Source organism: Urocitellus parryii, chromosome 2 (genome assembly GCF_045843805.1).
Source record: "Urocitellus parryii isolate mUroPar1 chromosome 2, mUroPar1.hap1, whole genome shotgun sequence".
NCBI classification, from domain to species: domain Eukaryota; kingdom Metazoa; phylum Chordata; class Mammalia; order Rodentia; family Sciuridae; genus Urocitellus; species Urocitellus parryii.
Genome location: NC_135532.1, coordinates 47424247 through 47447082, shown reverse-complemented (window position 1 = coordinate 47447082; position 22836 = coordinate 47424247). Strand labels below are relative to the sequence as shown.

The window sequence follows — 22836 nt, the reverse complement described above, 5'->3', positions numbered from 1 at the left end:
ACTTGTTCCCCACCCCCACACAATGTTCTCTTTGGTAAAGGTACTTCTCAATTTTATACAGCCAGTCAGAGCCTTTGCTTTCTGTCCAAGACATTCTGTTTAGGGAATATCCAGAGGCTTCTGACCCATGTTAATAGCTCAATTGGAAAGGAACATAAGCCACACAAATATAGTCTAGCATTGGTAATAATCAGATAAGTCATGCAAAAATTAATAAGTACACAAGGTCATCTCCCAAAAGATAATAGGGGGCAGTCTTCCACAATAAAAGCTGCCAGAATGAATGGATTTTAAAGGGAAATGAAAACTAAAGAGCCAGAACAACTTTGGACTCTTAAAAATTATTGATATTTTCTGCTGCTAGGTAGAGGACCTCCTGGTCACAGGTGTTTGGGAGGTACCATTCCCTGTACCCCCATAGCAAGATGTGTACCACCTTGTTAAGAGTTTGATTTTTTTAATTAAAAAAAATAAGCAAACAAAAGATGAATTTTTTCAAAGCACACTTTAATCACTTACTTAAAAAGGAGAAGTACAGTGTTTAATCCAATTCTATAGACAAGAACTTGAACATAAATTGAAAATAGCCACAACCAGATGATACAGCCATCCAAAAGCACAGAAGTACCCAGCCCACAAGGCTTTAAACCACTGCACAGATTTCTTATATTTTCTACATCCCTTCCTAGAAAAAAAAAACTTTAAAATTTTGTTTTATTACGAGTTCCCCACAAAGACAAAAATCACATGAAACAGTTGAAGTCAGTGAATGCCTCATGTATGCTCCTAGGTCTCTATTTTAGAACCAGAAATGCCATCATTTTTTTCATTGTCATCTGATTTTCTTACCATTTTAGAGCCATGTAAATAAAAATTCATAATGAGACAAAAGAAAATAATTTTTGTTTACTTATATCTGTTCCATAGAAAACTGGTTAAATTTTTTAAATAATAAAAAGCAAGCAGTAGAGGGAGGTTAGGGGAATTGATTGGTTGGTCAGACTGGTTCTAAATTTCTGAACTGCTTTGGAATTAAATTACAAGGGAGAGGATTCCACTGACTCTTCTGTAGGTGGACAGTGAGAGAAAAGTAAAGTCCAGAACCTCATCCGAAGATCCTCCTGAGATTTATTTGGGGTGTACAACTTAGTGCATAAAAGGTCTTTTCTCCAGAAAACTCAGAGCACCTTGCATATATAATTTAGCATGCAAAATTTACTTGACTGGTATGTACAAAGCGTCTTTCCAGGAGCTTAGGGGAAATTTGGTCCCTCAACCTCCTTCAGATGTTAATCTGCCTAATTAAGCCCCAGGTTGCTTTCAGGCATGTATCAGTGAGGCTACATGGATAAGGATGGTCATTCAGCAAATTTTCGTGTACAAAGAATCCCTAGAATCCATACTGAGTTCTCTGTAATTTCCAGATGTCACCTCACTACAGGTTTTATTAGACCCATGGTACCCCAGACCTCTGACAATCCCACCTTAGAAGAACTTTATTTTAGTTGGGAAGTGCATCCCAAAACACAGATGACTCTCAAGAGAAATCATCATCAAATGAGGGCAAATATCCTAAGTCCCTAGAGTGGTAGAACTATGCACCTAAATATCACTACTAAAGAAACACACTTCTAGATTCCTCTGCAGATATGTAAAAAGTGGAGATCATTTTCAACAAACATTCTATTTCTCTTTCATCCTAATGTCTAGCAGTTTCCTGGGGTTGCGGTAGGAAGATAAGATTATAATTCAGAAGGTAGCCATCATTATAGACATAGAGTTTTTGGTCAAAGGGGTGATAATTGATGCTCTGCACTCTTTCCTTCATCTTATTCATTGTAATGCTCAGATGCCCTTCTCTCCCTGTGTTTGTGTCATAGTAGTAAAAAATCTCTTCTGTTCTGGTGTTCAAAGTACGGGTGGCATAGAGAACCCCACAAACCATGAAGGCATTAGAAACAGACGGTTTGTACTGCTTTGTAAACCAAGTGTTCAGCACCTCGAGGGTGGTGTCATTGAGTTTGCTTATCACTATGTTACCAGTGCTGGCTTCCGTGGCATAAATCACCCACAGTCCATGCTCATCCACAGCAAAGTCAATATCTTGCCAAGCAACATTAGCGTATGAAAAACGGTTATTATAGGCAGCATTAGGCAAGGCTCGAGTCACAGCAACAACGTTAGTGTTCAGGTTAATTTTGGCAATATTCCCAGTGTTGTACCAATTAACATACATGTTGTTGTTGTAAACTGCTGTACCACTGCCTTGGCCATATCTAATCTGAGGGCTTCGAGTATATGAATACAACAGCAAATCATTCAGGGTGTTGTGGAGTCTGTAATATTGCAATGTCCTCCCATCCGTCTCCAAAGGTGCCACCCAATACTGCCCTTCCTTTGGATTCTGGGGAGAGTAATCCCGACCCCAGGCACCGTAAAGATAGGAAAACCCTCTCCAGTTGAGCTGAACCACAGACGGTTTGCTGATGTTCACCACACCACCGTGACTACAGCTTCCTATAGAACGAGAAAAGGAAAAAGGCTTTCTTAGAGACAATGAATGACAGCATACAAACCGATTAATATTCTAAGAACCAAAGGCATCCATCAATATTTTCCCTGTCAAGGTTCAGTGACAACAGTGGCTCTGATGTAGAAGAACCAAACTTCTCTTCAGTTTCAGTCTCAAAGTGAATCCACTGTCACATCTACAGAGAACAACTTTCTGTTTCCATGAATGGGCTTTTCCATCAGGGAAATGGAGATAATTAAACTGCCAAGAGCCATATCTAAAAGTTTGGAGGAGTTCAGAGAGAGAAAAAGGGAAACTTGACAAATTTAATATATTGTCTTCTACAAAAAAAAAAAGAAGAAAATTGCAAATATTATCTTTTTTTTTTCATTTTCTTATAGCAGAATCAAGAAGGTACAACCATCTAAAAGCTTGCCCTGTTTTCATAAAACCAGAAGGTGCTACTTTTCCAGGGTCAACCCCAGGGAGAATTGTGATGAAGGAGAAGATGATCTTTGCCCAGTCTCCATGTCTGCCTTCCCTATGACCCCAAGTGAATATCCACATCAATCCTGCTCCAAGCCAATCACAGGAGAAGAAGTTTTAAATATAGTATTTTATAGATCCAAAAAGATGGTCTAGAATGGTGGGGTTTCAGCCTGGAGAAGCCATGAAGCTATTTTCAAGACAGCATTGCCTGCTTTGTGCCCACCATATAGCCCATCGCATAAATCGCTTGGTGACCATCTTGCTGCAGAGTTATGAGGCGAGTCCTGCTGTTGGTAACCCATATGCTGCTGTGCCACAGCATGTCAGGCAAGTATTTCATCCTTCCCATTCTGACACGGTCATTGTCACAATGTGTACAATCAAGTGGGACCAGATGCACTGGTCCATTGAATCTGCATTCCCTGAAACATTTGTGTAAATGACTCAGCCTGGGCAACCGGCCCCTAACATTGAACTCCCTCTGAAATGCCTGCCAACCCAAAGTGCTTATAAATGAAGCATATAAATAAATGCATAAAAAATGAAATAAAATTCCTCCCAGGTTTTAATAATAACTATCCAAAGAGTTGAATGCATATTTTGGGGGGTCTTAACAAATACTTTTTAAAAAAATGGTAAGTTTGTTTACAAGATAAAAAAAAGAAAACTCAAATTCAACTTCAGGTATATTTAAGGTCATTTTCCTTCATTCTGCTGCTCAGAGCAGAGCAGGTGAGGAAGACGGGAACAGAACCTGAATCACTGGATCTGGCTTTAAATGCTTGGAGGGAATTAGGGGAGCTATGGAGAACACATGAGTGAGCTGGAACCAAAGGCAGAGCTCCAAAGAGTTGCCTGAGTTGAGCACTGAGGGGGTTAGGGGAGCCAGGCACTGGTCTCTGAGCCTCTGCCTCTGCCCAGTATGGAGAGATTCATTCCTTTCCTTGCTGAATGCTTCCCCCTCTACCTTCTTCACTCAAGGACTGACTGCTCAGAAGGGAAACCATTACTAGAAATCCTGCTTTTATTTTTCCAATCTGTTGGGACGTTTTGGTCCCAGAATTAAATACGTGCTCTTTAAATGCTCTCATAAATACACAGTTGGTGAGAAAACCAGCCAACCATACAACAGGTAGAGAAATGAAACCACTCTGTACCCAACCTCAAATAATTTTGCATATCATTAAACAGAACACAGTCACAGGTTTATTTTAATAATGCATGCACCATTTCATAAATAAAAAAGCAATGTGTGTTCAACCAAGAGACTGCTCTCCACTAAAGAAATAATAAATAAAATTATAAATTATTATTTCTTCTCCTCAAAGTGATCTCTCAGATGAATGCTTGTTTGCTTTTGTTTATGAAACAATGCATGAATTATTAAAATAAAGTTAGTGGTGTGTTCAGTTTAATGATAACAAAAACTGTTCCAGTTTCCATATGCTACAAACTGGATTTTTTAGTTAAAATATCTTCCTAAAAACTTATTATTCAACTACATTTCACTGTGAGGCAATGAAAGAAAATCACTTTTTTTCTTTCAGGTTGGGAAACTTAAGAATGGTTTGCTTCATTGAATCTTACCTTTCTAGAACAAAAATACCCCACCAGCAGCAACAAAATATTTTAGAAAAATTTATGATGCATATAACTTACTCAAGCATTATCATGGGGTTAAAGATAAACCATCTGTCTCCAGATGTAGAAATCTTCAGATATAAAGGAATCAACATAGGCTGGGGGTGTAGCTCAGTGGTAAAGCGCTTGCCTAGCATATGTGAGGCACTGGGTTCAATCCTCAGTACCGCATAAAAATAAATAAATAAAATAAAGGTTTTGTGTCCATCTACAACTTAAAAAAAAACTTTTTTAAAAATAAAGGAACCAACATAAACCTGTCAAAAACTACCATTATTACTTATACTATTATAGTGGTAGTCCTATTATTGGTAGTATAATAGTATTAAATACTGGCAATAGTATTAATACTATTACTGCTAATGGTAATAATAATGGTTCATAATTTTCTGAGAAAATTAAAATTGTATGAAGCTTTCTTCACCTTCCCAACCAATCCTAAACCCTCTCCTGTCCATTTTGTTATTCCCCCTTTATCCTCCAGCCCCTTTAATCCATTTTTAGGGCTCTTGGCTATGGTCAAAAAGAAGTAGCAATAGGGACTAGAACTAAGTTATATGGCTGTCAATGCTGCACATATGGTGACATTAGTGACAGACCAGTGAAACGATTAGGAGGGGTTTTACCAATTCCCAGCATCAAACTAACATGGAAACAACAATGAACCTGACAGCCATCATTGCACCTGCTGCTCATCCTCCCAAACCCATATACCCTGAGCTTCTCACCACCCTTCCTGGTCTCACACCCCTCCCAGCCCCTTCCTTTGGGTCAAAGTCTTAAATACACTTCATTCCCTTCTTACCCATCTCCCATCCCAGCCATGGTCCAAGAACTGTGAAGGATCAGTGGACCATTTGTACTTTCTGGTAGAAGAAAACATACCACAGAACTTTCAGGAGCAAAAATACTCTTTTAACTACTCCAAAAGCATGGAAGCAAAGAACATGGGGTGTTCAATCAGGTAGGTGAGCTGTTGGAACTGTGTGTGATTCCATAAGTCCCGGGTGTACTCCGCTGTTGGAGCACCTTGGAAAGCAGCCTGTACAGTGACAGTATTAACAGACAGCTTCCAATCCAAATCCCAACTGCCATACTCAGAGCTGTGCATCCCTAAGCAAGCTATTTAACCTTTTGAATTTCAATTTCCTTACGATAAAAGAAAAATAATAATATTCTGCAAGACCTTTGGGCAGAATGAAGTCTTATAAATGTAAATAAATGATAACTATCATTATAGTCATGTCATATTACAGGAAGGGTTCACATGACTGTCTCCCCTCTTGAGTAGTGAGTGGTTCTTGGAGGTTGCTTTACCCATCCTGGTAACCCCAGGTCTCAGAACAGGATCAGCCACACAGAAGACCAAATTATGTTTGTGGAATAAAGGAAAAAAAGATTGATCAAATCACTTAAACTCAATTTATCCTAAAGAACTTACCCTTCACCCTGCCACATATCTGACTTTTCAAAGAGCCTGGCATTTATTCCATAGAACATGATACAAGATGCCCCCTGCACAAGTGAATCTTTCATTGGCCTGTATCTTCATCATGCAATTTTGCAGAATTCTGGAAATACCCAGGAAAGTCACAGTCATGAGACTTTCAAATATTCTCATCTGGCTTTTTAAAATTATCATGGTTAGTAGTGTCAAATATTAAAATGTCAAATATTTTTGCCTGAGAGAAACTTAATCTCGATCTATCAATGCATTCTTGCAACTGGGAAACTAAATTTTATTTGAATCCCAAGGAGAAGAATGCCATTGACTTGTAAGAAATAGGCAATGAAAATGGTCATAACCCTAAAACAACTGAGACTAAGTTGATTCTGAATTATTAGATGTTGCTACTCAATATTGACCTTTGCTGAGCTTTGGATTCAAGCAAGTCACCCCATTTCTTTCATACCCTGTTCAATCACCAGCCATTTACTGAGCACCTACTATATCCCAGCAAAGCCTGGCATCCCCCAGGCAAGATCCCTGCGCATTTCCCTCACATTTTGCCAATGCAGAGTCATTTTGAACTCGGAGGAAAAACAGAGGGAGGGCGAAGTCAGTTGTTTTAAGGAAAAATGTTAATGAAGTAAAGGCCAATGACTTTAAATTAGAAAGATATATGAAATGAAGCAGAAAAGGATGTTATTTGTAACAAAAGCAAATACAAAGTGCATTTTACTGAACCCAAAACATACGTAGCAGTTCTAAGTTCAAGTTGACCATAGGGTTAGCAAACTGCAGCCGCAAGGGAGGAGCCCTGAGAGCACAGAACTACTTTATAGCTGAGACTTGCATACAGTCTTTTTTGTTCTGTGCAACTATGCAGTGAAAAAAAAAAAAAAAAAAAAGCAGACAGGCCAGATTTTAAAGTCCCATAATAGTGAGTAACTTTAATTAAAGTCTCCACAGGCTCACAACTTTGTGGTGCCTGGGGATTTTTCAATTCTGTATTATCAACCAATCCGAACAGAAAGAGAGAGCAAGTGAAAGAAATTGATTTAAAAACACGACAAAAAGTCAGTTTAATATAAACATCATAAATATAATATGAACAAAGCTGGAGGAGGGCCAAGTGGCTTGGCAGGGATCCAGGTACAGACAAGGTTGTGGGAAAGTGAGTGGAAATCTGGGTTCAATTTGCTTAAACAACACAGCTGGGCTGAGACGGTTCTCAAAAGTCTAAGTGTGAGGGCCTGAGGGAAAGTTCTGGAAAAAAATCCAACAAAAATAGTCCAATGGACTTACTTGTTTTCCTCCCCACCCCCCATACTGAGCCATGTATTTTCTCCCCCACCAACCATCTTTGGGTTTCTGACACCTGACACTCTGAGATGACCAGGGAGGGAAGACTCTTGAGTTTTACCTTCAGCTCTGTCACTACCTGCTGTGTGACCTCAGGGAAAGCAGCATCCTTGCTACTCAAGTCCCCTCCTCTGAGACATGAAGGGGCTGAGGTAGGTGTTCCTGAATGTCCCTCCTTACTCTAAAATGTCCTCATTCTGAAATCTGCATAGAAAACTGTGCCAGAAAAGGATTGTTTGCTGGGGAAACGGGGCACTCGTTCTGTTATCAACAGAGGTTGTCACATTGCTTCCACTCTGGCCTCAGTGAACCTTCATGGACCACTGGAGCCTGCTCTCATTTCCAAAACATGTTTACATGTGGGTCCCAGGCCAAACTTAGCCTTAGTTTGTTACAGAAGACAGACCGCTGTCTTTGCCTTAAACATCCTCTGTATGTCAGACTAGGGCAGAGTCTCCCCTACAGAAGGAGAGAAAAGTGTCCCCTGAATAAGACCAAGAGGCTTGTCACCACGGTCATATCTAACTGAGGCCTTAAAGAAATCAGTTACATTAACAAAGATCCAGAAACTCACAGTCCAAAAGGAAACAGGTTGTGAGGGTTGGAATTAATACAGATAACAAAGCCTGTCTGATTTGATGAAAAGAGACAGTACCCATTTGGGCTAAGAATCTTACAGCCCGCTGAGAGAAGCTCCCTGTGACATGGTGTCCCTAAAGGACAAGGATGAACACTGCAACTGAGAGGCTGTCTTTAGTTCACCTGGCAGGGGGCACTGCAGTGCACAAGGATCTGGCCCTGCTGCTGTTCGCAGCAAGGTTTTCATTCCAATTATCATTATTACTAATAATATCCATTGCCAGTGTATGCCTGCTGATTACAGAGCCCTGAGCTTCCCAGGTGTTGGCTCATTAATCCCCATGGCAACCTTACAAGGTATGTATTATTCTCCCATTTTACAAATGAAGAGATTAAGGATCTTTCCCCCCCAGCCACACAGCTGGGAAGTTCTGGTCTTTGGGATGCCAAAGCTATGCCCTTGAGCTTCCTCTCCACTACCTCCATTCACAGAGGCATTTATAGAGCTTCCCACTGGGTGCTGTACTTAACCCCAAAGTGGATGGTGAGAGAATGAGATGCCACACGACCCTCCAGAGCTCACAGTCCTGGAGGGACGGACGGCATGGTATCCCCCCAAGTACCACAACCTGTGGGCCCAACCCTTCAATTCTCACTAAATCTCAGGACATAGATTGTAGTGAGTGCTCAACAGGGAAGAATAAAGGGAAATGTGAAGAGGAGGGGGAAGAGAGGGAAGGAGAATGGGAAAGCAGTCAAATCCAAGGCAGATACTAGTCCACCAGATAAATAAGCCAATCAGCACTCATAATCCACAGGAAAGCAGATGTCACACACAGATTCCAGAAGCTCTCCCCTGGGCCCCTGATAGCTCCTCTATCACCATAGAGATGGTTTTCCTATCAGTAAATACAGAGGGAACACATGTAACTCGTGGGATTTTGTTTTAAATCAACTCATTATGTTTTTTCTCTGTGAACCCCAGAATATGACAGTAGAACTACTTGGGGTAAGGGGATTTAAAACATGGAAGAATAAGCTTAGAACTGCAAAAATAGTATCCTTCCACCATTACACCCCCTCCCCCCCCCCCCCCCACACACACGATAGGACCTGGCTTTTGTAGCAAAAATATGGCCTGCTTACCCGGAGCCGGAGGCAGGATGATTGGAGAGTTTTCCTCTTTAGAGGTCTCACATTCCTTCAGCTTGATCTTTAGGGCCTCGATTTCTCGGCGAATGGCAAGGACATTGTTTTTGTCTAGCGTCTCCAGATCCTCTACCAGGAGAGACATATTCCTTATCTAAGGAAATAAAAATTCAGAGTGACTTTATGTTATTGTGCAATTTCTTTCATAAACATTCCAGGGCTGAATTTGTCATTTAGTGAGACGTTGCTACAGAATACACCAGAGATTCTTCTGAATGGTTTCATTTGGAAGAATACATTTTATGGTTTAGTGTGAATGCCTGTCAGATCTCAGGCAGATGTGTGTGACAAGAAGAAAATGGCAAAGATTTTTAACAGCTTTAATAATAGAGCCCGGACTCATTCTCGGCATCTACAAATGTCCATTAAAGTTCATTTCTAATAACCTTCCCCTATAAACTCGTGTTTACTCATGTTGTCTTATAATTAAGTTTCTAATGAATGATGAGGGCCAGAGAAAACTTAAATTCAAAATACGTAACTAGAATTGTCAATTATAGCCCATGTCATGACTGTGCTAGTAAATTCTCGTTGATATAAATTACCCAACCGTAACATTAATGTGATGGTCTTTATCCACATATCTTAAAAGCCTTCACTAAAGTATACTCACACACATACACACACACACACACACACACACAAAAAAAAAAAATATTCTTAAAGGAGGTTGCCAGTATGTGAGAAGAATTCCAAGAAGGACCAAGGATTAGAAGGCTGTACAACAGGAAGAACAGACCTAATGTGTCCACAGTCAAGTAGACTGTGGATTTCTACTACCATGAAGATAAATCCAGAGCAGAAAACACACCCACTCTAGCCATGGTATGGACAGTTGCTCAGATTTATGTCACCTCCTTTCTAAAGAACTCCAAGGCCCTGGAGCAGGGTTCTGATCATTAAATGACCTGACTCTCAGTCAATGTGTTCCCAGTGTGCTTAACTAACTGTACAAAAAAAAAAAAAAATAGGCCCAAACCTAGAATGTGTGACATGATTGTGAGAAAGGAGCAGACTTAGAACTGGGGAGACGTTGGTATCCAAGTCCTCACATTTGTTCATAGTCACTGAAGATAATTTAGTATTGTCCCACTGAAAAGGGAGTTCCTTCCTTACCTCCTCTTCCAGCTGGTCAACAATTTCTGTGCTTCCAACAAAATTCTCCTTCAGCCGTATGATCAGTTTCTTCATCTCGCTCACTTCTATCTTGATCAGCTCAAAGTCCAGTTTTGTGTAAGAAATGCTATCCTTCTCCATGATCTCTACTCGGACAGTTAGGTTTACGAGTTTCTTTTCATACACACTGATTAATTGAACATATTTCTTCACCTGAAGAGGAATCAAAAGTCAGTTCCCAAAGTAATATAAAATATTATTCCTCCACTTCCAAACCCTGGAAGGCTATTTGCAACTATTTGATTCCTGTCAATCACTATGGGTTTTTCGTTGTGTTTTGTTGTTGTTGTTGTTTGTTTGTTTTTGTTTCTTGGTAAGGAAATGAATCAAAAATGTATTTAACTAGATTTTTTTTTGTTAATCCAAATGCAAACTAAAAAATTTAATTGCAGGCGATTTTGCACTTATACTAAAAATAATTTGCCTCAAAGTCATTATTCACATATATATTTTTTAATCTCCATTTCAATGCTTGAAGATATTAACTCCTCAAACTGGATCAGAGTCTCTTGCCATCCCTCCTCCTCTCAATTCATTTGCTCTAATCAGGGTTTCTGAACCTGAGCTATTGACATTTTAGTAGATTTATTTCTGGGGGGTTGATGTGCTGATTGTGGGGTATTCAGCTACTACACATGCTAGTAGTGCCTCCCAACTCTCCATTGTGATATCCAGAAATATCTCTGGACATTGCTAAATGTTCTCTGGAGACGAAATTACCATCACCACCACCCTGCCTTTGTTTAGAACCATTGCTCTAAATGTAGGTATTTTCTTGAAGAGGGAGAAATATACTAAGTAGCATTCCTTCTTTGGTACCATTTTAGCAATGAGTCCCTCTGCCCTTTACAAAGTCCCATGAAGGCCCAGCTTACCACACAATATCTGAGTGTATATGCAACAGGAAAGTGCACATTTCATTAAGTGCGCTCACATTTATTCCAAGAACTGATTATTGCAATCAGACCTTTAAATTACACATTTGTTGCATATATTTGAATGTCTGATCATTAAGTTAAAATACTTCCAAAAATTCCCTTGGTGGTTTAGTATATAATTGGAATCTCCAAATGGATATTTCAATAAACTGTTGGTGGCACTTTCCATATCTGATCTCTAAATGAAATGTCATGGCTTTTTAAAGGACCTGCTCATTAAAAGTTGCTGGATTTACTTTCTTTTAAAAAATATGAACATAAGTGATACTTCTGCCCAAACTGTGCTAATGTCAAATGGCTGGTCCACAGTGCCTGGATGAATTCGGAGCCAGATGTTGACCTCTAATCCTTCTAATACCAAAAGCAGTCCTAACTTCTGTCATTTTAGCCTTTCCACTTAACCCCCACTGTGCAAATTAGAGTAGACTCAGAGGCCACAGACCTAAAGGGCCAGGGTTTCAGGCAAAGAGGATTTTAATGAAAAGTTAAAGATGCAGCCCTTGGCACTGCTAGTCTATCTCCTCAGGCAACTGATGCTCACTGCCATCAGATGTGCCATCCCTAAGAGGCTGAAAGGCTGGTGACATTTTGGTTGATAAGAAGGTTTTCCCAAAAAAATTATGTGTGTGTGTGCATATATATGGGTAAGACTAAACAAGTCCCCCTCAAAAATACACCCACAGATATAGAGTGGCCGGGTTTCAGTTTCCACCAAATTGGGCATAAAACCTTGCCTGTGATACAAAAATAATAATAAAGCACCAAGCCATTACAGAAATGGAAGTTTGAGAAATGAATATGCTTGTTGGCATTTGGTCTTGCCAGCTCTTGGAACAAATGAAACACCCCTAGCTTTCCTGGAACATTTTGGTGGCATGTCGCAGCTGTTGTTCTGCAGAAAATGAGTGATTCAACTGTCATCTCTGCTAAATAAAATGTGGCTCTCCCTGATTCTCACAGAAAACCAAGGCATCGCTTAGAGTTTGTAACCTGTGAGAATGTAGGTTGTGCCTGCCTTACCTCTGCTACAAAAGATAGTCTCTAAAAATCTGTTTGGAGGAAAATTTTATTTTTGAGGTTCTGTAAGCTGATAAAGAAAGCTCAGTTGTGCTCAGGAAAATTGGAATGATGCTCAGAGTTACAGAAAGCAGGAGAAAATTTGAAGATGGATCAGAAAAACCTAGAGTATGAACTTTACTGATTTAAATAGATTATTAGTATAGACCTTTCACATATATGGATTTGTAGTTTGAGAGAGCCTGGACAATTCTGAGAACATCCATGCCCTACGTGGGAGATGCAGGCTCAGTAGAAGCAATCCAGCTGTGTCTAACCTACATTCCTGGCACTTAATACATTTAGTGGATTTATTCCTCTTCTAGAAAATGCTTATATTAAAAGCAGTGTTCCTAAACAATGAGAAAGTGGTAGTGGTGGTGGTGAAGCTGGTGGTACATTGTGTCCAAGGAACATTTACCAGTGTCTGGAGACAAAACTGGGGGTAAATGGAAGTTTACTGGCATCTAGAGGTCAGGGGTGTTGTAAACAATCCTATCAAGAATATGAATCTAAGCCCAAGAGGACACATACCTGTGTCAAAATCTTTACCTTGAAATTTATAATTACTACAAATTTGAATATGGAAGACTCATGTATGCCTGCCTTCGAACCACCGGCCTAACATTCAGAGCTTCTGCTTCATTTTGTTTGTTATGCACTTACTATGTCATCAATGAAGATTCAAAGTCTGGAAGTTGTTTTGTCGTGGTTGCTATTGTATCTTAAAATCTTATAATTAAAAATGTAGTGTGGCTAGCTATTAAGTAGTTTGTCTGGTTCACATTTGTAACAATTTCACAATTCCTTAAAATCTGATCATAACTATGGCCAGATTATTTGAAATAAGCAAATGTTCTTTGCAACATACTGTTATTTCCAATAAGTCCTTAAAAATGAATACAACTAGGTTAATTGAAGCTGATGTGACCATCAGACATGGAACACCCACCTGACCTCAAATCTGACTTCAGTATTTAGTGGGCAAATCACTTAATTTCTCTAAGCTTTAGCTTCCTCCTAAAACTGAAGGTAATATTATCAAGCTTACAAGATTATTGTGAAGACTAGAGATGATGTACATTAAGTGCCTAGCTAGTGGATGCTCCCATACATTATAGAAATTAATAGAGAAACAGTGATCTCAGTGTTTTTCAATCTGACCTTTTAATTTATTATATTTCACTGCACAAAGCATTGCTCAATCAATGTTGTTTGTTTATGGGTTGCCTAAATGTCTCCCAGGCTGCCTCAACCTTCTCATGCATGAGGATCTATTAGCAAATGTGTCATATTAAATAACTTGCCCCAAAGACCATAAGCCTCCAGAGAAAGAAAAAATCCTGAGCTGCCTTTCATGCTGTCCCTTTCCTAAGTACAGTCACAAAAGGACATGTCATAAACAACAGAAAAGTATAAAATGCTTTCAGCATCGTATGCAGAGGCAGCTCCCTGTCTTCTCTGTGTACTGGCACATAATGAATCAATGTAAGGCAGTCAAAACCCTTTTCGGCTGGCCTGCCCCAAACGGACATTCCCCCAGGCTCCTAGATAAATGGTGATTTCCAAGGCAACCTAGGGACAGCTGTAATAATTCACCTGGAAATTCAAAAGCCCTCAGCTGAAGAGATAACTTTGAATTCAAAGGCGTTACTGACCTACTGCATCTCATCTTGAGTCTGCACTGAAGGGTAACAGCCTGGCCAGGAGGAAGGAGAACTTTGATGATGGTAAACGCTCAAATTCCTGATCGGGCTTCACCAGCCAAGAGAGATGACCTTGGGCAAGTTCCTTTACCTCTATAAACCTCAGTGTTTCTATCCCTAAAATGGGAGGAAGGACCCCTGGCCTCTCTCCTTAAAGGACTTGCTAGAGAGGAATATAGAATTGGAAGCATATGGAAAAACACAAATGAAAACTGCTACTGTTATCACCTGTCACAAGTTTCTTCCTTGGGTCCCAATCACAATCTTTTTTTTTTTGGGGGGGGGGGACCAGTTACTAATACTTATGGGACTAAAAGTTTTCCTATCTACTCTGCCTTTCTTCCCTGTCAATTATTAGCAAAGCAGATGCCACCTGCACCACCCATCCTATACCTACCTTTCAGGATTGAAATTAAATGTCCCATATTCATAAACCTGGCAATCCACCTACTCTCCCTGGAGCAGCAAGAGGTTTCAAACTGCCCTTCACACTCCTGGCAGCAACGACGACATGCAAATCAGTGGCTTCCACTATTTCAAAGCAAATGACTCTAACTGAAAAGATCTTTACCTAGGATTTTCCTCTACTTGTTATGTTTTTATGCATAACTTCTTATCTGTACTTGATTATGCTGGAATAAGGCTATGAATATTAATGGTTGGAATTTATAATTTAGTGCTGTGCCTTTTCTACTGATTAATTCAAGGACGTTTTATTTCTTAAGAAGCTAGGTTCCTGGAGTAGTCAAACACATTTTCTTGGTCACTCATTTAAACTTAGAATATTTATCTACCAATTCAGGTTGAAAGCAGGGTCTCAGCCTCACCATAATTTTTGTCTTAAAGGATAACTATGTTGGATGTTAAGGTGGTGAAGCTTAAATTTCTGAAGAAAACTTATTTTGAGTCTTGCAGTAAACCCAGAGCTCCTTGTAAATTAATGGAGTTGTATTAAATAATGCATAATATGATTATACTCTAGCTTGGACTTCACCTGTGCAGAAAATAGGAGGCTTTCTAATTGATTTGTAACTTGAATGAAAATCCGGAAGGGGTCAAAAGTGGAAGGCTAAGTCACATTGCTCCAGCCAGCTGGGAGAAATGCAAAGTGTTGAGGATAGCTTCCTCTGGCCAGAGAAAAGCAGGAATCAGAGGCTTCCAGTTAAGTTTTTAAGAGACCTGTGAGTGTAGATTCAAATTCCCCAGGAAGCCTCCGATTCTGATCTAATGCTGGACCAGAATGAAATGCTCTTGTGGAAACAGCAGAAGACAAGTACCAAAAAACAAAGGAAGGAAGAGAGCAAACCGTAAAGATTTAAATGTGTATGTGTGTGTGCACGTGCATGTGTGTGTGTGTGTGTGTGTGTGTACACATGCATGAGTGCAAGCACAAGAGAAGGGAAAAGAGGGAAGGAAGGGGAATGAGAGGGAGAAGATTTGGGGGAGGGAGAGGGGAGGAAAAAGGAAAAGAATAAAGAATCATCCAAAAGGAAGAGAAGACCAAAAAGAGTCAAAGAGAAGAGGAGGAAGAGAGGAGGAGGAGGAGGAGGAGGAGGAGGAGGAGGAGGAATCAAGAAGAAAACAGAAAGAAAGATTAGAAGGAATAGACAAGAGACAGGATTTAGGCAAAGGGAACAAGAAACAAAAGCAGGAAGGAAATAGAAATAGAAGGAAAGGTGAAGGAAAGAGAAAATAGACTAGAGAACTAAAGAGGATAGAGGAGAGCAAAGAAAAGAAGGCAAAGCTGGATGAAAGATCTAGAAGAACAACAAAGGAAAGAAGAAACAGACAAGCGAAAACTGCAGAGCTGGCATTTGCAGGGAGAACTTGCAGCCTCTTAATGACTCCTGAGGACCACAGCCCTGGATCGTGCCTGCTGTGGACACCCTCCATCCTGCCTTCTCACCCTGCCATGAGGAACCACAGAGATGGACTGTGAACGAATGCTAGGATGCCATAAGATATAAATGTGCTATCTTTGGTACAGTGAAGAATGATTGCTTCTAATATACCCAACAACCAAGTGCTTTGTTTTGCTTCTTTGCTATTTGTTCTTAACAGATATCGTCTTAAAATAAAATGCTTACTTTAGAAAGCTCTTTCTCAAACTTCACAGACAGGGAGTGAGCTATGTACTCCAAGTGTTCCACTCGGTTCGCAGGAAAGGTGGTGTCTGGCAGAGAAACAGAGCACTGGCAGGTTCCACGTTCATCCACAGAGCCGGTGAAATTGGAAAATGACTGTAGATAATAATAAGGTAGACATCAATAATAAGCTGGAAAATGAGGGGTTTTGGGCAACAGGAGTGACAGAAATTGGCTTATCAAATGAGGGCTTGGAGGCAAGCAAGTGGAGTCCAACATATAAACAAATAGGATCACAGAAGCAAGCTGAAACTGGGATGTTGTCATGAGGTGGGGACCTCACAGAGCATTTAATCACATCTCTAGCTGTTGGACTACGCCACTGTGTCCCCAGCCTTTACCCAAAGAAGATTCTTCATTCTTGAGGAGTCTTAAAGGAAATCATTACCATCTATAAACAACTTACACAAAGAAAGGGAAAGAAAGAAGTGATGAGAATCCTTAAATTTAAATATCAGTTCTACCACTTCCTGATGTGACTTCTTAAGTCTCAGTTTCCTCATCTGTAAAACAGAGATGAGGTTGTCTCAGGATTTGTCCTCAGGATTAACCAAGTAATGTGAGCCAAGTTCCTGGCACCTAATAGGTGATCTATTTGTTGTCAATTTTCTCTTCTGTTAAACATCACCCTTCCCTCACCTTTTATCCCAATCCCAATCTAATTCATCCCAAGTGGGATGAGGAAGCCGCCAAGGGTGTGGGTTGGGGAAAATATACAATGCAAATTCATCTTCTCTCTTCAGCTTCGAAATTGTATAATTAACATTCTTCAAAATGGAAATAAATACACCATCGGTTAAAAAACTGAGCAGTGTATGAGTTTTGGAGATTTTGTGCAAATGTTTTAAATAAAAGTTCTCCAGCTTACCACTTGCAGAAAAGTCATTTTAAAATATTTGATGTTTCTTTAAGATATTCAGGCTCACACTTTGGTGCCGCTGCATATTTTAAAATGACAGGTTTGAAAGATCCTGTTTTTCTTTTGTCCCCTTTGAACTACCCCAAGGGGATGCTGGCACAATTAACATTTTTTTATTACTACCATTGCCTTACAGAGTAGGACTCTCAGCAGCCGACTGTCTGTGCCTTTTAATGATCTCATCTGAAGGCCAGCCCAAAGCTCACCTGTGGAGCATCAGCCTGACGGGACTTTTCATAGAACTATGAAGGAGAGAGCAGTGGTTTTCAGAGTCTGAAGACTCAGGCCATGACTCTCAACGTTCAAGTCAGCCAGCTGCAGCTGAGGTTGTGTTCTCTCTGCATTCTCTGTGTGTTCTCTACCCACCTCCAAGACTCCTGAGCAAGCCTGGCCTAGATGCATATGCCATCAGCCTAACCCAGCTGTGACCTCTGGGCTAATTAAGACTTTTGCAACCAAGGGATTTTTGTTGTTGTTGATATTGTGTTTTTACTATTTTTTTTAATTTAGCCTAAGTTTCTTTAAGATAATCAGAAAGGGAGAAAAAAATAAAAAACAAAAAGTGTGTGTCTCAAACTCTCCTTGCCAGGTAATTTCTTGATATTGGCCTCAATTTTCTTTTCCAATCACATCCCCACACCTGCAGAAATCAGAGAGTAAGGAAGAGGAACAAGCAGTATGCTAAAGATGGGAGAGGGGATGGGGTGGGGAGGGGAGGAGTCTTTGCCAGGGATGAATCAGGACAGGAGAAGATACACCAGCCTGTCAGAGAGGCCAGCCTCTCTCAAACTCAGCTCTATCACTGTCTAAAATTAGAAAGACTCCAATTCGAGCATGCCAGGTCTTTTATAGGAAGGACCAACAAATCACAGGCTTTTGAAGAAATAGCTTATTATAATAACTGTCTGGCAATAAAAAAAAGAAAAGAAAGAAAAAAAAATCTTGCATTGCAATTGACAAGAGGAGGTTAATTAGCTGCCCAAGACAGGGTTGGACCATCTTAGATTTCTCTGAAAAGCTCTGTCAACTCAGGAGACAGCAGATATCATCAAGTAGTCTCCAGACATTCAACTAGGAACCACTAGCTAACAACTTTTAGTCTTGAAGTTCACCTGAAAGACAGACAAATAATTACGAGTCTTGCTGACAACCATTCCACTGGTTTCTATTGAACATCTCTGTCCCAACATTGCGGGCTTCTCTCTCGCTTATCATCAGCCCAGCATGCTCAGCTGACATCAAAATGGTCCATAAGTTTGATCGGTGTCTCCCATTAGAGATATTTCTGCTCCTTGAATTCAAAGACAATGAAGCTAATGGTGATGAGTCTCTCTCTGTGGTGAATGCTTAAACTCTACTTGAGTGTAACATGAGGACTGGGAGACAAAGACAGATACTTGTCCCTTTGGCCTTTGGAAAGATATGTGATCTCCCTGGCAGAGGGCAAATAGGGTCCTGTGGACCCACAAAACACCCAGTTCTGCTTGGTTCCCACTCAGGACGTGTTCAATTAACATTTACTGATGTATACAATATGTAAGACTCTGGCATAAGATGATTAAGACCAATTTCAGCCAAGAATCAGGACCACTATCTTTATGAAATTCTTAAGGTTTGTTTGTTTTCCAACCATCCCAGTAGCCTGACTCATTGTGGTTCTGATTCTGCTAGTTACTGCACAGAGCAAAGCATCAAGCCCTTTCCTTGTCTATAAAATGAGGCTGTGAAGCAGCCCCTTCTTTGGAGGCATGCAGAGTGCTCTGAGCCCTACGGCAGAAGGTGCAACTCACATTTGTGATTTAAGGTTGCAAATGGCTCTAATTAGTAGCCAAGTCTAAGTGCCCACAAAGATTCAAGGCATAAAATAATGGTACTCAACATTTTCAGCGTACAGAAAATGATACGTTTGGAACTTGCTCAATGACAGTTATAAAAGGGTTTTCCACCACTTTCCAAAGAGCTCATCAAGCTGACAGCCAGCCCCAGAAAATTAAGTTGATAGTGGAATTGACACCCAGTCCACTATAAAAAAAAAAAAAAAGAGATTGGAGTTGTAACACTGAATCACCAGAGGGAGATAAGTAAACTAAGAAGGTAATTAGAACCTCAAGATACAATTTAACCACCATTTCTTATCTCCTTTTAAATATTTGTCTTCTTACCAGATAATAGGCATTTTTAATTTCTCTTTTTTCTTGACCTATATTTTATTTCATATTATTTTAGCTGATCTTCCCCAAATGCTGGTTTTTGATTCGTGATAAAGCTTCATAACAAATTATTGTTTGTTAACCTCACTTTGAAAAATATGCTAACCAATTCTAATTGTCCCCAGAAATTGTTCAGTATCATGGGATAAAATTATGCATCTGATTTCTGGCTACAAAGAATGCTTGTGCATATTCATGATTCTGAAAACTTTCTCCTCTTTAAAATAAGGAATTTTCATCTATTCTCCCTAGAGAGAGAGAAAGTTGTGTACAGAGAGATGGTATTCATTATAAACACCCTGGAAATGAGTTAAAAGCAGGGAGAAATAACTGATTTTGAGTTATATAACTTGCCAGCTTCGTGACTTTAAGCCAAAGATTTTACCTTACTAAGCCTCCGCTTTAACATCTCTACAACGAGATCACTTATTTTACCTGCCTCTTAGGGTTAAATAATATATATTATGAACTTATCCTGGTCCTGGTCTTTTAGGTACACAGTGACAATTATTGCTATTGTCTTCCTCTAGGATCTCTCCAAACCATTTGCTGGCCATCACATTTTCATTGTCGACATATTGGGATGGTGCCAAAGAAAGCAAGCAAACAGTATCCCCATTCACCCCTTCTCCCATTCACCCCTTCATTCAGAAGTGCTTATATAAGTAGCAACCTAATTTGTGAATGAAGATCCTAGAAGTGCAGAAGGAGGAGGTTTGATGGAATCTGGACCTCCAACCCCAAGTTTTAAGGAAGCAAGGTTAGCCTAGGAAGTTTTATAGAGTAGGCCTCTTGCAGAAAGACTCAAAGAAGACACAGACAGGGTTGGGGATGTGGCTCAAGTGGTAGCGCGCTTGCCTGGCGTGCGTGCAGCGCTGGGTTCATCCTCAGCACCACATACAAATAAAGATGTTGTGTCTGCCGAAAACTAAAACAATAAATATTTTTAAAAAATCTCTCTCTCTCTCTCTCTCTTTCTCTCTCTCTCTCTCTCTCTCTAAAAATTTATTAAAAAAAAAAAAAAAGAAGACACAGATAACTGTTTTGTTTTGTTTTTTTGCTCCCAATCTCTCACCCTCCTTGCCTGTTCTCCTTTCTTTAAAGGAGATCTAAAGAAGACTGGGGCTGGGCTCACCACGTGACCTACATAGGTAGCCTAGCCGGACCAATCCCTTTTTAGTACCTGGGGGTTTTGTTGGTTTATTTTTTTTACTGTAGTTGTTTGGCACTGGAAATGGTCTTAAGGATTCCCTATAAAGAAGATCAAAAAGAGTTAACATTCCTCAGGAAATGTCCACATGTAGAGGCACTTGCTAAAAACCAAAAATTCCTCCCCTTCTCTCTTCTTTACAAACTAAGGGCAGAGAAACTGCCTGGACTCCTCACTGGAGCATCGAGGTCACTCCCTTGAGGGTTACTTTTTACCATACTAGGGGTTCCTTCTTGCCAGCAAATCAATTTAACAAACTTTCCTGGAGCTGCTACATACAGGGTCCCTTCATTAAGGATTCCTACCCCAGACTGAATGTAAGAATCACCTGGGGATTTTTTTTAATATCTGATATTTAAATATCTAAGTAGGATAGAACCCACACATTTGGGCCTTAGGAGTCTCATGGCCACTGGTCTTAATGTGCAGACTGGTTTAAGAACCTCTTTAAAGCATAGATTCTTTCCCCAAAGCCTCCAGCTGGAGAACTAGGATGTTCTCTCTTGCTAACAATTTAATTATTTCACCCAGGTTTTAATTCATTTCCAGGGCACCTATAGTGAACAGCAAGAGCCATAAATCTTTTAGAGTGCCCAGGTCTATCCATCCATGAAATTGTATTTAGGTCCCCAAAAAGCTAAAGGAAGGGAATGAACACAACTCACTCAGACTCTGGGGCCCCCTTACCTGGGGTGCAGCATGGCCTTTTGGCCAAGCTGTGGCTGCTGGCGCTACCCAAGAAGCCGTAACCGGGTCTCCAAGTTCAGTTAAAACTGAAGTTGGAGCTACAGTCAAAGCCTCCGTAGAGACAGAGGTCCGGAGTCTCCGATTCTCCAATCCTCCAACAGCAGAGCTGAGAACGAACAGATGGGGTAGCAGGAAAGCAAGGCCCCACCTCATCTTGTCCTCTTGACAGGATCCACTGGCTTCTGCCCAGAGCTCAGGGATCTCTTATAGTGCCCAGTGGGGATTTCCCCATGGCAAGTGTGTGGGGAAAAAGGAAGCAGCCAGGGAACACATGACCCAGGAGGGTCAGGATGCCCAGTAACTTGAGTCATATCCACATCTCACCGAGCCCTACTCTCTAACCTGCCCTTAGATCCAGATTATCCCTTGACAAATATTAACTCAATTGTGCTTTTTCAAGCCCAATATCTGCTTACCCACTCGGTATGCCCTTTAAAGAGATGGGGTCAAAGATAATCTCTGTGAATAAGACAGAGTATACAAGTTCCAGGAAGGAAAAGCAACTCTGGGTCCTTTGTCTGGAAGCCACTCCTAGGTGTGATCTCACACTTCACTGAATGCTGCTTTCCAGAGAAAGTGAGGGCTCTCACCTTAGAGACCCCGAGTCCCTCCCAGTAGGCCTGAAGCTTCCCTCTTCAGTGTTCACTGTCCATTGCGGTGTCTGCTTCTAGACTAAGTTCTATAAGGCACCCTTTGAGGCACACTTGTTGAGCCACCCAAGAGTATCTTCTTAGTTCATGTGGGTATGGGGATTAGAGGCAAGGATAGGAGCATTTTCTCAAAAGCTTCCTTGGAAACTGTAGGGTCTATCTATATTATCTGCCCCAAAGGCCATCTGTGGTGAAGATCAAGGTCAGCAACTGGTGACTATGGTCAGCTTTCAGCTGGAAAGGCATGTCTTTTTAAGCAAACACCTCTCATATTCTGCCCTATGTAGGATTGTCAGATTTAGCAAATAAAAATAGAGATCCCCAGTTTCAATTTGAGTTCCCGATAAATTGCAAATAAGTGTTAATATTGGTATGTCCCATGCAATATTTGGGTCATACTTATATTAAAAATACATGTTGTCTATTTAACATTCAAATTAAACAAGATGTCCTGTATTTTATCTGGGAACACGAATTTTGGAGCAGAATATTGACTATGAAATTCATTGTTCTCTCTTGCAAGCAATTCAGCCTTGGCTTCTTTAGCCCAAAGTTCTAGCATCATCCATGCACAGTCTAAGAAAGAGAAAGCACAGAGCATGTATGAGAATGAAAATCAGCCCACTGAATCCATTATTCTGAGGTTGAATGCTATGAATATGGAGAAGAGCGTGTCTCTACCTTCCATCTCGATTTCCCTCTTTCTCCTGATTCCCACCAAAGCAAAGGGCAAATGTGTTCTCATTTGCTAGTAGCCTCTGCCTGAGACTATAATGAGCCTTCCCTGTCCCTTTTTTCAAAGAGCACGTTGGTGCCCTTGTCAGGGGGAAAAAAATCTCATTAA

The 22836-nt window shown here is 40.4% G+C and overlaps 1 protein-coding gene across 1 annotated transcript; it reads right to left on the bottom strand.

Annotated features, from left to right (window-relative positions):
- Positions 1–1699: 1699 nt before the first annotated feature.
- Positions 1700–21495, bottom strand: Olfm4 (olfactomedin 4). The gene is made up of 6 exons (XM_026399556.2): positions 21283–21495; positions 17382–17417; positions 16200–16352; positions 10353–10565; positions 9174–9330; positions 1700–2517 (listed from the first exon to the last, which is right to left on the bottom strand). Exons 1-6 carry the CDS (start codon positions 21493–21495, stop codon positions 1700–1702), a joined length of 1590 nt encoding a protein of 529 aa, XP_026255341.2.
- Between the last annotated feature and the right edge of the window lie 1341 nt (positions 21496–22836).

Bases quoted from the DNA above. Each gene is read 5' to 3' on its own strand.
- Olfm4 (XM_026399556.2), bottom strand. From the start codon at position 21,495: ATGAGGTGGGGCCTTGCTTTCCTGCTACCCCATCTGTTCGTTCTCAGC. The intron at 10,566-16,199 runs GTAAGCATTTTA...ATTCCTCTTCAG, and splicing joins TTGAGAAAGAGCTTTCTAAA to GTGAAGAAATATGTTCAATT. The intron at 9,331-10,352 runs GTAAGGAAGGAA...TTATTTCCTTAG, and splicing joins TTGACCAGCTGGAAGAGGAG to ATAAGGAATATGTCTCTCCT.